At 37.2% G+C, this 14746-nt stretch overlaps 1 protein-coding gene across 1 annotated transcript in view; it reads right to left on the bottom strand.

Moving 5' to 3' along the window:
* LOC306867643 (yjeF N-terminal domain-containing 3) overlaps positions 1 to 14746 on the bottom strand; it is a 35986-nt gene that overhangs the window by 10941 nt on the left and 10299 nt on the right. Inside the window, exon 2 of the mRNA XM_079413428.1 lies at positions 275 to 383. Within this exon, the coding sequence (XP_079269554.1) occupies positions 275 to 383 (109 nt within the window). The remainder of the gene's footprint in view (positions 1 to 274; positions 384 to 14746) is intronic.

Raw genomic sequence — 14746 nt, 5'->3', positions numbered from 1 at the left:
AACCCCTTTTCATGAGAAAACCCCCAGAGCAGTCAAACCCTCTACAGAAACAGCAAGATCAAAGATTTCCTGCTGTTTTCATCATCAAATGCAGCAGGGCCTTGTCTCTTAAGAGGACTGGTTGAAGTTCGGCAAATGCCGACAGACGCTGGGAGCGGTAAATGCAGAGTTGTGTAAATCACAGCGATTTTTGTGTACAGGATTAGATTCAGGATTTAGATATGTTAACTGCCACTTCACAATAGTGTAATTCGTGTTCACTTGTCAAACAAACCTTTGTGATGGCAATAGCGCAAGCATGGCCCCATATTTCAATCAGCTGCTGTTGTCCAAAGCGATAGTCCCTCAGGAGCTCCGTCTCAACGGTTGCCACTTCTGTTTTACTATAAAAGACAGACAAAGAGACAAAACGCATTGACACAGAGCTCATGACATGCATGGTATTAGCTTACGAGTTGGGACAATAAATAAATCATGCTTTCTGTTCCGGCATGAATGCTAACAAGTGCCAAGGTAGAAACTGTGTGGGTTTGATTACATGGAAACCAAGGACTGCAATACAGCACCTGACATTTATGTGTGTATTCTGAGCACATTGTATTAGACATGCCATCCATTCCAGGCATGGTGTCTCGCTGCCTAATGCCTGTTTAGCCACACTCAGAGCTTATGTTACTGGGAGTTTAATGTGGGCTACAGGGAGCACAACGTAATTGTACAATACAGGCCTTTACTTCACGACTCAAACACGGGGAGCCTTTCAATAACTGACTGTATGGTCGTCAAGTCAAGTCAATATTATTTGTACAGCACTTTTAACAATGCAAATTGTGTCAAAGCAGCTTTACATCGGCTTGATATAAAGCTGGGTGGCTTTATATCAGCTTTACAGTATTTAGACGGGGAAATAGTTTGTCGAAATAGTGCCATTCTCCTCCGGCCAGAGTCAGATTGTGCAAACTAAGGACTCATCTGGTTCCTGTGGTCGTAACATCAGAGCCTCCTGCTGGAAGTACACAGAACTGCTGTCAGGATGCTAATGCTAAATTACAATTCTAGCCCTAACATTAATATATTGTGAATGAACATAAATTAACACAGTAAATAAACAACACAGTATATTGGTTAGGCTAATAAATGCTGTAAAACCTGTTCATTATTAATAAACTAAAATATGTAAACATTACAAAAGAACATAATAATAATATGAATAAAACTACAATTTAAACGAAAACGGAAAATATACAAATTAAAGTCACAATATTAATAAATACTATAATAGTGCTATAATATAGTATAAATATAGTATAGTACAATACTATAATGTGTTTAGACCCCTTTCTGTCTTATGCAACTTGTTGATTTATTGTTGTATTTCCACCTCAGGCATTTTTCCAGTAAGTTTCCAAGACAACAGGTTTGCTTTTATTGTGTTTGTTGTCTTTTATTGCTTTAGGCACCAGAGTAACATAACAAAGAACCATTTATGAAAATGATTATACATTATTGAGTTCTCTCAACTGTATGCATGAAGTTCCCTGGTTGCATGCGGCATTTTCCATTTCAATGCAAAGCAATTTTCTGTCACTATCTAGTTCTCACTCTCGCTTCAGAAAAACTAATGAGTTTACTAACAAAAAAATATGAGCTTGTTGTCTGCAAGGACTGTATGTTTTTGATATTTTGGGAAAATTTTAAATAATAGAAACAATAAAGTCCATATTTATATTTCATATATTATATGATAGATAAATAGATAGATGAAGATCTCAAGTCTGTACTTCATCAGTCATATTTTTGCCATTGGTCAACAGGTCACTAAGAGTTTACTCAGCTCTGATCATTGCCGTAACCCTCAACATGGGGTACTCCAGCTTTCTGGCATTTACCGTCTCCAATAGAGCTCCACAGCCGTCAAGCCGAGTTTGCAGGGGGAGATTTCCTGGCGTACTGTGACACAGTGATATTTGTAAAGTTCAGCCGAGTCTAGCGCTTTTGATATTTCCGTTCCCATCGACCTATTCAGGGAAGTCCTGACAACCATATATTCCCAAAGTTCTCCGAAAGGTTCCAGGGACAAGATAAAGCCCAGAAATCTCAAGCCTCAACCTTGTAATGTTTTCAGTATGTAGAAACTGTTTTTGGCCTGCAAAGAAATCTTACTTCACTTAATATCTCTCAAGCATTAAAACAATTTCAATGCATCCCTGAGTCTTTAGTTAGGCTTCAAATCTCACCACCAGGGGACAGCGTGGCTCAGAGTGTTCGTCCAGCATCCTGATCACCCACCAGTCCAAATTGCATTACATTATTAGGTCACAACATATATCAGCTCATAAACAGTCTTAGAAATAACAGCTTCAAAAGGGGTTTTTGCAGTGATGCCATAGAAGGACCATTTTTTCTTTGGCTCCCCAAAGAATCTTTCAGTAAACAGTTCTTAATATTTTTCTAAGTGTGAAAAAAAAAAGAAAACTAAATAATCTTTTATGTAATGGAAAGCGTCTACAGCCTTAAAAATTTATTTGTTTCCATATAAGAACCATTTTTGGTTCCCTGAAGAAGTTTTCAATAAATTGCTCTTAAAATTTGAATAGCATTTTTAATAATCTAATCTAAAGAATATTTTCCACTATAAAGAACCTTTTGTACAATGAAAAGCTTTTGGAAACCATTTTTGGAAATGAAAGGTTAATGAAAGGGGTAATGAAAGGTTCATATTTTGGTTTTGAGAGTCCCCAACAACAGGTTGACATGCATGCAAGGTCAAAAAACACTTTCATTGTCTCATAATATGCATTTATTTATACCTTACTTGCTCATCAACTCCCAAACATTCGCTCAACGATTCATTTTTCGAAACCCCACACTGCATGAAAGGTCATTTTCAAAAATCCATAATGAGGCACTTTAAAAGAACACTTTTTTAGTGTGAAGAACATTTTAAAAATCAAAAGAAACTTTTGTGGAATAGAAAGGTTCCATGGATGAACCACTGATTCCAATAAAGAACCTTTATTTTTAAGAGTGTACAAATGGGGGGTTTCACAACAATCCCACAGAAGAGCCATTTTTGGTTACCCAAAGAAACTTTCAGTGAACAGTTCTTAAAATAACCATTTTTTCCTCAGTGTGAAGAACAACTTAAGAACCTTTTTCCACTATAAAGAACCTTATGTACAATGGAAAGGTTCCATGGACCTTAAAGGTTCTTCAATGCAAATCCAACCATCAATGCAAATAAAGAACCTTGATTTTTTTTTTTACAGTGTAAATCTGATTTGTACCAGAGGCTCTGATAATGACAACAGGTTTGCGTTAGCATCTCCCGCAGCATTGCTATTCCATAGGGCTAAGACTAATTGTTGTTGATCACCCTTACCGCAAATACACACATGAATGCACAGTCAAATGAACAACAGTATCAGCCCGGGCACCCGCCCCGAGAGTCTTCCTAATTTCCCCACGAGGAGCCGTGCTGTCTGTGAGTCGCGAATTGTGCTGATCATCTGTAATTACAACTTGGCTAATGAGGTTGTTTACCTTCGGTCCGCTAGCTTGCTCAACACGCAGGAGTGTTGAAATGGTTGTGCCTGTTTGCAAGAGGATACATGGATGTTTGTGTTAAGCATAGCTTAAAATGAGGGATACTTCTCAATATCCTTTTGGTAACATTTTCCCTCTTTTTCTTCATTTTCAACCACTGTAATTACCTCAGCACACCACGACAACTAAATAACCACCTATCTCATTTTAATCAGTGGGCTTGTTTTAGGGGACAAGCCGCTTTTGAGAAGAATCCGGTTTACAACCCAATGTTCTCAGTGAGGACCAATTTAACAAAGGAAATGAGTGGGTGAAAATGATATAAAAGAAAAGTAATGACTATGGAAAACAGGAGAGTACACTGCTATTTGCATAACCACCAAACTTAGTGTACGGCCCCTCCGGGCTCCCAATAATGTGATAGACAGAGGGGTTATAGAGGGGGGTGGATAGCCTTTTCGGCACGGCTGACATCTGTTAAGTTATTCGGTACAAAATCATTTTCACACAGTGTTGCATGAACCCTTTAATGACAGATGATGGATATGTGCCCTGGTGTGAACGCTGCTATGAGCATTTGCTTGCAATTTAATGAAACATTTGAAAAAATAGAAAAATGATGTGTCACTCTACAATTGTGGAGGCATTTCCATTTATTTTTATTTTTTTTATAAAACTAATAAATCATACATGAAACCTACCATGTTACATTCATTATTTTATTGTTAAAATGTAGAATTATATACACACGCATAAAATTATTTTATGCATGTACATTTTTGTATTATTTTACGCATAATTATTAAAAAATTAAATATGTATATGTCTATCTATATATATATATATATATATATATATATATATATATATACACTCACCTAAAGGATTATTAGGAACACCATACTAATACTGTGTTTGACCCCCTTTCGCCTTCAGAACTGCCTTAATTCTACGTGGCATTGATTCAATAAGGTGCTGAAAGCATTCTTTAGAAATGTTGGCCCATATTGATAGGATAGCATCTTGCAGTTGATGGAGATTTGTGGGATGCACATCCAGGGCACGAAGCTCCCGTTCCACCACATCCCAAAGATGCTCTATTGGGTTGAGATCTGGTGACTGTGGGGGCCATTTTAGTACAGTGAACTCATTGTCATGTTCAAGAAACCAATTTGAAATGATTCGAGCTTTGTGACATGGTGCATTATCCTGCTGGAAGTAGCCATCAGAGGATGGGTACATGGTGGTCATAAAGGGATGGACATGGTCAGAAACAATGCTCAGGTAGGCCGTGGCATTTAAACGATGCCCAATTGGCACTAAGGGGCCTAAAGTGTGCCAAGAAAACATCCCCCACACCATTACACCACCACCACCAGCCTGCACAGTGGTAACAAGGCATGATGGATCCATGTTCTCATTCTGTTTACGCCAAATTCTGACTCTACCATCTGAATGTCTCAACAGAAATCGAGACTCATCAGACCAGGCAACATTTTTCCAGTCTTCAACCGTCCAATTTTAGTGAGCTCGTGCAAATTGTAGCCTCTTTTTCCTATTTGTAGTGGAGATGAGTGGTACCCGGTGGGGTCTTCTGCTGTTGTAGCCCATCCGCCTCAAGGTTGTGCATGTTGTGGCTTCACAAATGCTTTGCTGCATACCTCGGTTGTAACGAGTGGTTATTTCAGTCAAAGTTGCTCTTCTATCAGCTTGAATCAGTCGGCCCATTCTCCTCTGACCTCTAGCATCAACAAGGCATTTTCGCCCACAGGACTGCCGCATACTGGATGTTTTTCCCTTTTCACACCATTCTTTGTAAACCCTAGAAATGGTTGTGCGTGAAAATCCCAGTAACTGAGCAGATTGTGAAATACTCAGACCGGCCCGTCTGGCACAAACAACCATGCCACGCTCAAAATTGCTTAAATCACCTTTCTTTCCCATTCTGACATTCAGTTTGGAGTTCAGGAGATTGTCTTGACCAGGACCACACCCCTAAATGCATTGAAGCAACTGCCATGTGATTGGTTGATTAGATAATTGCATTAATGAGAAATTGAACAGGTGTTCCTAATAATCCTTTAGGTGAGTGTATATGCATGTATGAAATGTAAAATCTAGCTGTATTTCAGTTAACATTTATTTTCATTTTAGTTAACGACGACAGCCCTGATTGTTTTGACATCTAAAAGTGACCGACAGCATCTGCCATCACAATTATAAAAGACTAGCAATCTCAAGACTGTAATCCCAGTCAACAAGTACAGAGGTTGCAGAAAGTTTCAACTGTTTTGAATGATTCATGGAAAAAGAAAAAACAACATCTAATGATGTTGAAGATCCAGGAGCTGAACTCTCGTGTTACTCTTAAAGCAATTAAAAACTTCTAAAAGGGGTGACGCTCAAGCCCTTGCTGATTCTTCCCTAATGAGTGTCTCGACTTCCTGCTCATTAATGACATAAAAGCCAGTCTGAGGCATTGGAGTGGAGGAATGGTCAGCAGGGACCAGCGGACAGCTCTCTCTAGGGCAATGTCCACATAAGGGACAGGGTGGCCCTATTCGAACCAGACTAATGCTGGACCACCCCAATCAAATCTGGAATATCACAAATGATTTGGAAGTAATGAGAAAAACAAAACAAAATTGTCCTTGGAGATGTTTAAAACTTCTGCCATGTGAGGGCGATGAATCAAAAGTACAATTTTAATCAAAAGGTGTCACAAAAGTGGAGAGAACAGTGAGGTAGATGTAGAGAAAAGGAAAAGGTTAGCTGAAAAGAGCAGATATGGTGAGCGGTGATGACACCTAGTGTAATTGTGTCTGAGTCAGCGGACACGTTGCTTTCCAAAGGTAATTTCAAAGCCAAAGAACAGTGGGATGAAGCTGACAACAGCATTCTGGAACAACTTCACAGTTCTTGGCAGCGAGGAGCCTGGCTTGCCTGACATATGTTTAGAGAGGAGATGAAATATGCATCAAACGTGACACTCTTAGTCTAAGATTAGCCTGCGTTTGACATTAATCGAGCAAGGAAGTGTCATTTTATGATGACAGAGAACATTTAAAGTGTCTTCTGTTAACATCCAAAGAGGTATGTCTTTCCTGAGCCTATCCATGTTCGACGAACTATGTAATAAAGTGGTAAACAAATGCCGGAACATGCGGTCTGCTCTTCACATCTTTCCATGCTGCCTTCCATTTATCCACTCATCATAAACACACCGTATTTCAGACCCACTTCCTCTATTCATCTCTGCCCTTATACCCACCCTAACCTTTCCAAACACATTTCCAGGCCTTAACTGCTAAGTACAAATAGTGCAAAAAATACAACAGACTGTATAATAGAAAAGATAAATCACCATTTTGCCAACTCATTGCCCTGAAGGAACCTCTATAAGCTGCGTTGGCTGCAAAGATAACGGCTCAGTGCAGAATTGCCAGATCTGAGTAACAAAACCAGCCCAAAGGCCAGAGAAAACTAGCTGTATGAACCTAGCCGAATGATCAAAACTCAAAACATTCCTTCCATTCCTAAAATACATATTTTTACAATCACTGTTGTGCAATACATCGTTGCAATCCAGAATTGTCTGTCTAAACCAGTGCTCAGAGTTTAGCTCCAACCAACACAACTGCTTGGAAGTTTCTAGAAATCCTGAAGGCCTTGATGAGCTTGTTCAGGTGTGTTTGATGGTTGGAGCAGTTATCTAAAGCCTTCTACACTACCATTTTCACCATTTGCACCATTTTCGGCTGTCCCAGATGAAAGATTGGAATCGTGCAACGATTTCTGTGATCATGGCTCCTAATTGGTGGACATGTGTTGCACAGTGAGAGAGGATCAAAGACAGCCAAAGATAGCTTGCGATCATTTTATGACAGTGTCAGAAATTCAGCATGATCATATCACAGTGTGTTTACTGCTACGACCCACGAAATGGCATATTAATCAACGCGACATGGCGCTAAAATTTAAAACTGCTTACCTCAAGCTCTTTTAACTTCCTCTTTCACAGCTTCCTCTTTTTCAGCAAACATTAAAAGTGCATCTGCCAAACTGTGCTTCGTCGTGCTCTTTTTGTTTAACACTATCGCATCCTAATGATGTTTTATTCTTTAATAGTAACTTGCGTCGTAGCCTACGAGTCACCAGGTGCCATCATCGTACAGTCTGCATACATGTCGTACCCAAGTTTATTAGATCCATGTCGCACAGTGTGATTTGGACAACATCTCATGCGAATTTCCCGCCTGAGTTGAAAATTTTCAACTTCAAATTTTTATCCCAATGTGAATTTGCATCTATTCGCGTCTTTACATTGACTTTGCTTGTAATCTACTCACACAAATAATTAAATTCAAATTCAAACAAAAAACAAAAGCATGAAGAACATTAGAGTAGCATTTGCATTAAGAAGCTTTACAAACCCATTCTCATGATAAAATGTAACTATTTTACTTGGTGGCAATTTCGTATGAATTACTACACTTTTATTTACGTAATGTATAATTTTTTGAAAAAAAGCATGAAGGTCCACCTCTAAATTTAACTGTCAGTGGATCGAAAACAGATCGTACGAAAACGTACAAGGACATCATACAAATTCATAAGAATTAACCACAAATATGTGTTGACATTACAATAGTGTAATCATAATGTTATTTTAGGAGCTTTCCACATTAAATTGTCACATTATGTTAAATGTTAATACATATTGACTGAATTATAAGGGTATTTTTGTCAAAAGACAAAAACTATGACTAAAATTTTAAATACTATTAAAACTGACAATGCTCTTCAAGAAGCTCTTCATTCATATCAATGATCAAGAAGAGCAGATGGTTACAGCAGGTTTAGTAGGGCGTCGTCATCTTGGCCTGGTGCATCGGAAAGAATGTTTTCAGAGATTAAGATCCACAGTGCTGGATTTATGGCAGCGGTGCTTGGTGACAGGAAGGCCAAAGCGACAATGATTTGACAGCAATTACAGGACTAATGTTCCATAATGCAGGAGAATTATGATAAATAAGTTCTTGCCAGTAATGTAATGACATCCATATTGTAGGTATCATCCTCCCCACTACTGCATAATCAAATGCTTACCTCCCCTTTGGTCCAAGACCAAATCATTGACCCATAAGTCCTCCCTCATTATGCATTTCAACTGTCCGCTGGGGTGTAAGGGATCCAGAAGACCAGGCACACCTGAAAATGGTATCAGGCCTCGACCCAGCTGGCCAGCTCACTGCACAATGACTTTCATCTGGCCAGATGAACCGGTAAACAACAGCAGGCTACATCAGAGCTCAAATTGTTTTTTGAAAGCATGAAAGCAAGGAGCTACTTTAATGCCTTAGAAAGGATCACGTTTCGGCCATTTCTCTGGGAAAAATCGATAAACAGGTCATAATCATCATCTCAAGTCCTACCGCTGACCCATAAACTCATCTCCACAACACTTTGGATGGGCTTGTTAACTCAATTTTGAAACCCATTGCTGAGGCGGCTCGACTTCCCTTCCAAAATGACAATAATAAATCAACCGTTCCATTTTTGGAGCTCTGGGAATCTGGTGGAGAGCGTGCAGCGCATGGACCTCTTCATGAACGGGCCTGTTCGGCAGCCAGTCAGCTCTGGGACGGCTGCCCGTCACCATGGCAGCGTTTTTTGGTGACACGGAGGCTTGATTTTGATGGACTGCATTTGGCACCGGGGAGTGACTTCAGGAGAACTTCATTTGGAAGCTCTACTCAAACACCCGCTGTAAAATACGATCTTGAATGATAATGAAAGTTCCATCGAGAGATGTTGCGTTTTAACACAGGCCGCTTAGTTCAAGCAGACCAGACAATGAAATACTGAGCAGCAGTTTGGCTTGCCAAAGATGGAGAGACCACGAAATGTGATTAGCAACCACAATTCATGGCTTAAATCCATTAGTTCCCTTCAGGAGCATTACATCAAAGTGGAACTTTTTCGACGGTCATGTGCTTATGTAATTATGACCTCTGCCAGTTGGCAGTTTCTCAAGTAACCGTGCCCAACTAGATATAGCGAGAGGACCACAGGAGACTGTGCAAGTGAAGGAAACCATGGTAACGGAGCAAGTCAGGTCGCCGAACTGACGGTGCCCGCAGACAGATTGAAGGATGAAGGGAAGAGAGAGACTGAAAATAGGAACGCAGGTACAGTCCTTCAGGCCCAATTAAAACCGCCGCATGGCTAAACTGGAGTTCCACAGCAAATGAAGGAAGTGAATATGCAGCGTTAGTAACAGATGTGTTTAGCCATAGATATGGTTGAATAAAATGCCCTGTGATTATTTTTGAAGTGTAATTTAACAGGCTAATTTAAGGCAATAAAACAACTGTGACAGCCATCTGGAGTAACGCAGGATGTTATTAATTAATTGTGGAATCAGTACAACTTAAGGTTAGGGTGTTATCTTTTAGCATTTTGGAATGTAATCTAATGACAAATATGCTAAGAATATGAATTAAATCTGCTTTTCGGTGATTGCAGCGTTCTAGAACAGAGCATGTGAGTATTAAGATTCTGAAGCAATGAGCATTTGATAACTAATAAGTCTTATTAGAAGTCTTAATTTGTATGAGATGGTGAAATTATATGAGAAAAAAATATAGGCTATGCCTAAAACATACAACCTTAAACTTAAATCTAACCAAAAACATTTGTTAGTGTAATGAAAAGTCGCAATTTGTATGAAATCTTATGAAAGCTTAGGTAATAAGTATGACTAATACGTCCAACCCAAACTTAAACCTAACCATGAGAAGTCATAAATCGAACAAGATTGTGAAATCTTAAAAAAATATATATATTTTTAAACTTAAAAGTAAATAAAACATTTTTTTTTTTTGTAACTTCTCATCTCATGAAAAGTCATAATTTATATGAGATGGCAAAATTGTATGAAAAAAAAAAATGTCCAACTAAAACATACAAACTAAATCGAACCAAAGATTTATTTAGTCTCTTTAGAAATCATAATTTGTATGAGAAGGCAAAATCGTAAGAAATCACACAAAAAAAAGGATGAAAAAACACACAACTCAAATCTATACCTAACCTATTTTTTCCCCCACAAGTTAGACTGACTTGCTCTTAGAGAAGTCATAATTCACAAGAGATGGCAAAATTGTAAGAAATCATGCAAAAAAACTTTCATACTATTTGAAAAAGCAGTTCATACTAAAACATACAACATAAACATGAGCCAAAAAAGTGTGTTTAAAAAGTGAAGTTGCACAATATCATACTATTTTCGCAATCTCGTAAGTATTATTGAGACACATGAGAGTGTCTTACATCACATTGCTAAGTTATTTTCCTGGGAGAGAAGCTGCACAAGTTCAGCCAAAAGAAATATGCAGTATATCTTCATTAGGATGCTGCCTTCCATATTCTCAGGGGATGTTCACTGGTTTTATTTTTCGAAAAATGAACTGGAACACAGTGGTCTGAATAGAATGTAGAACTTAAATGAAAGGACAGCAGGGGCAACTTCTGCGTTTTCGCACAGACCTCAAGTGTTCCCTCAAGGAAATCGCACATTCATGACAAGCTAAGCAAGCCAATGTATTGTAACTGACCCCAATCTGCCATTGCTATTTATACAGTGATGCTAATATGCTCTTGCATGGCTTGCTTAAACAACAAATGTGTCTTTACGATGCAAAAGATCTAATATGAGTGTCACGAAAACATGTCCAGCTCACATTTCACCCCAAAATGAAAAAGAAAAAAATGAGAAAATGAATTGAAGAAAATCAACTCTTTTTTGCATAATTACTTTTTTTTTTGCATTGGGACATTATTTTCAAGACAATTAAATCTTTTCCCCTAATTAGAGAATTTGTTCCACTGTAATATTTTTAAAATAATAAAACATAATTATCATAAACTCCAACAAATACCACTCTGCAATAGAAAATTATTTATCATATATGAATTATATATCATGTCATAATATTATATTTTATAATAGATAATAATGTCATAGTGCCAATAAAAAAGGGGCCATGTGACAAAAAGTCCTATATGGCCCTTAAATTGAGTTTGAGGAAAAATATGACCTGGACATGTTTTTGAGGATTTATTTAAATATTTTACAAGACAGACTTGTAAATAAACTGCCTGTGTCTGTTTTATGCACTGACAAAGTGTCTCCTAACCTGTTAAAGTGTCTCTCTTGAGGTGTTACTTACTGGAATATGGATAAAGAATTGTTTCAATCATCCTGACCAATAGCGTCGCTCCTGTCCTGACCCGGCCTGTCAACACGAGCCAATGAAAGTGCATCCTCTGAGATTCTCTCTCAGGGGGCCTATCCTTGTTCTCTCCTCTTCCTTTTGCCCAGGACATCCATAAACTACATTGTGACTATGCCAGAACATGAAGGCAGGGGTCCATGTCCTCATCTGGATGCTCTGAGAATCACAATTTATACTGAAAATAAGTCATGTTGAGAACTATCAACAACACTCTCATATATTATAGTAATATTACATCATTTCAGTGATAAAATGTAACTAAATACAATTTAAAATATACTTTATAATAATTAATTAAAATTGTAAAAATTATTTTTTTTATCTAAAAATTAAAAATTTATATAATTTGTTTTTGTCATTATTATTATTATTATTCCTGTATGGGTAACACAAAAAGATGTAAAAATACTAAGACTAGAACAGAAAAAAAGAAATCTATATGTTTAGAAAAACAAAAACTAATAAAAATGACAAAAGCACTTAAAATTACTAAAACTTGAACTAAAGTAAAAACAAAAAATATATAAAAATAAAGGCTGATTCAACATATTTATAAATACCATAATAGTATATAAATAATACTAGGGCCCTATGATATCCGTTTTATTTTTTTCCCAAAATAACTTTTTCCGTTTGAATGTTTCTGGATTTTCAGGATTTTAATACTTTCTTTTAATTGTAATAATCAAAAGCATCTCTAATTAATTTTTATTTTTTTTAAATCAGAAATACTGTATATTTACATTTTCCTACTAAATAAATTTTGGTAAATATTCATCAAAAAATTATGTTTTAATAATAATTTTATTAGTAGTAGTAGTACACTTATTACATTAAGCAACATATTTCTTGTCACAGTTTCTTCAAGTTAAACCAAACTTTTATTTTGACGGGTTGCTCTGAAGACCTTGAAGTTTCAGTTTGTAGGCTTTATGATATGATGATAGATTTTCTCAAAATAAACAGTAAAATGCTCATGAAGTGACTCTCAGAGATCGTGTTCATGTGTTCATATATTGAGAGGATGCTGAACATACATAATTCATATTTAAATAATATATTTGTAGCCTAATATTCACACTAGTCCATTACATGTTTTGATTTAACTGTACTGACCTACTTTTTATATATCCATCCAAATTTTGGCAAATTCAGTGATATTCCACACAGTAAATTCCATTTTTATAACTGGATTCCGCAATTCCATCCGCATTTTCCGGAAATCATAGGGCCCTATAATTCTAAAATAACACTGCTAATCACTAATATATTGACATCTTGCATTAAGACTGATCAAAAGAAACATGATCCAATCTCATCTTTGTCTTGTGAAACCTAATGCCAGATCCATACTTTATAGAAACAGTTTGGATATTTAAGACTGGCACCCTTATTTCCAGACCTGCCCAGGAGATTTTAAATTGCAGCATTTCAAATTAACAGAGAGCTGCACTGATATACTTTGCAGTGAGGAATGGTGATTTAAAAAATAATTAACAACACCTCTAACTAGGACGGGAATAGGAAAAAAAACAAGCATAATTGAAGAGAAAATCAAATCCTACAGACAGAAAAGCAAAATCTTCCAGACAGATTAGAAAGGATAACTAAAACCGAGGAACGATAATATCAGTGGGAGACTGACAATGAATTAATAAAAGAAAGAAGGAGGTGGGAAAGCAAGAGGACATTATTATTCATTCAGGTGCCCTATTTAACATTATTACAAAATATCAAATTGAATTATCAAATAAAGCCAAAAAATGTAAGTATGAAACCACGAGAAGTACATTTCATGGAAAGATGATGTTCTTCACAGTCTTGAATACATTTGGAAGTCACTTTAGTGTCTCATTAAACTGTGCCAAGCAATAAACAAGAATAACAGTTTGTTCATTCTAGCGAAACTAAAGAGTAATATCCCAAAGGTCGTGGAGTGAGGCATTTTGTCACTTTTATGAGATATTTATGTGATGCTGCCAACCTTGTTTATTGCTGGGGGGGTTTCAGAGGCCTCTAATAAAGAGAGAACAAGATGTAGCTGCTGGCTCATACAAGGACAATGAGTCCATTTTCCCTAAAACTGGAATTTTTACACACACAGAGATGAGTTAAAAATGGCTGCCGGAGCTGGCAAATCCCTGCTATGTTCCTTGTGTTCTGTCTTTGCTGGAACATCACTGAGGAGAGTCGTTACGGAAAATGTGTGTTGTGTGGGAGAGCACAAGCAAGCCAGACGCCAAGATTTTTCTGCCCAAACCTGCCGTAATTAATGCAAACAGCAATGGGTATTACTACTATCGCAGGCACCTTCCAGTTCTAGTTGTGCATGTTGCTGATTTTAGTCAGCTTGGTCAGCTAGTACAACTACGTTGTAAAAACACTTTTTTTTAAATTATGCTATTCTCCTAACGGATTAATATGACAGATTTTCACAATGTTGTAGACAGTAAAAACAATCTATGGACCTCATTACTATAGACATATAGTTTAATATAATAACACTACCAATAAAAACGTCTCTTTTTTCTTTTTTTTTCAGCTTTGTTCATTTTTACATAAAAAAGAAAATTGATATGACCAATAAGTTATGACAACATGTGTTTTTGCATTACTTTAAAGGTAGGGTAGGCGATTTCAGAAAGGCTAGCGATAGCAAGCAAGTTCCACACCCTCCCTGCATTATCACTTTGCATAGCCACGCCTCCTCCAAAACACATGAACGCGCACAGGCAGACCAGAGAGTAACCTGCGACAAGATGAGAGACAGTGTTTATATAGAGGATTGAATGCAACTCTGTCAGATTACCTCATCTCTCATTCACCGGTGAGAAAACATTACAGTACAAAGTACATAATATTACAATAATAGCGCATTTCATTCTCGCTGGAACGCGCTG

Source organism: Barbus barbus (genome assembly GCF_936440315.1).
Source record: "Barbus barbus genome assembly, chromosome: 49".
In the NCBI taxonomy this organism is placed as follows: domain Eukaryota; kingdom Metazoa; phylum Chordata; class Actinopteri; order Cypriniformes; family Cyprinidae; genus Barbus; species Barbus barbus.
The sequence above is the reverse complement of the archived record's forward strand: the minus strand, read 5'-3'. Positions and strand labels throughout refer to the sequence as shown.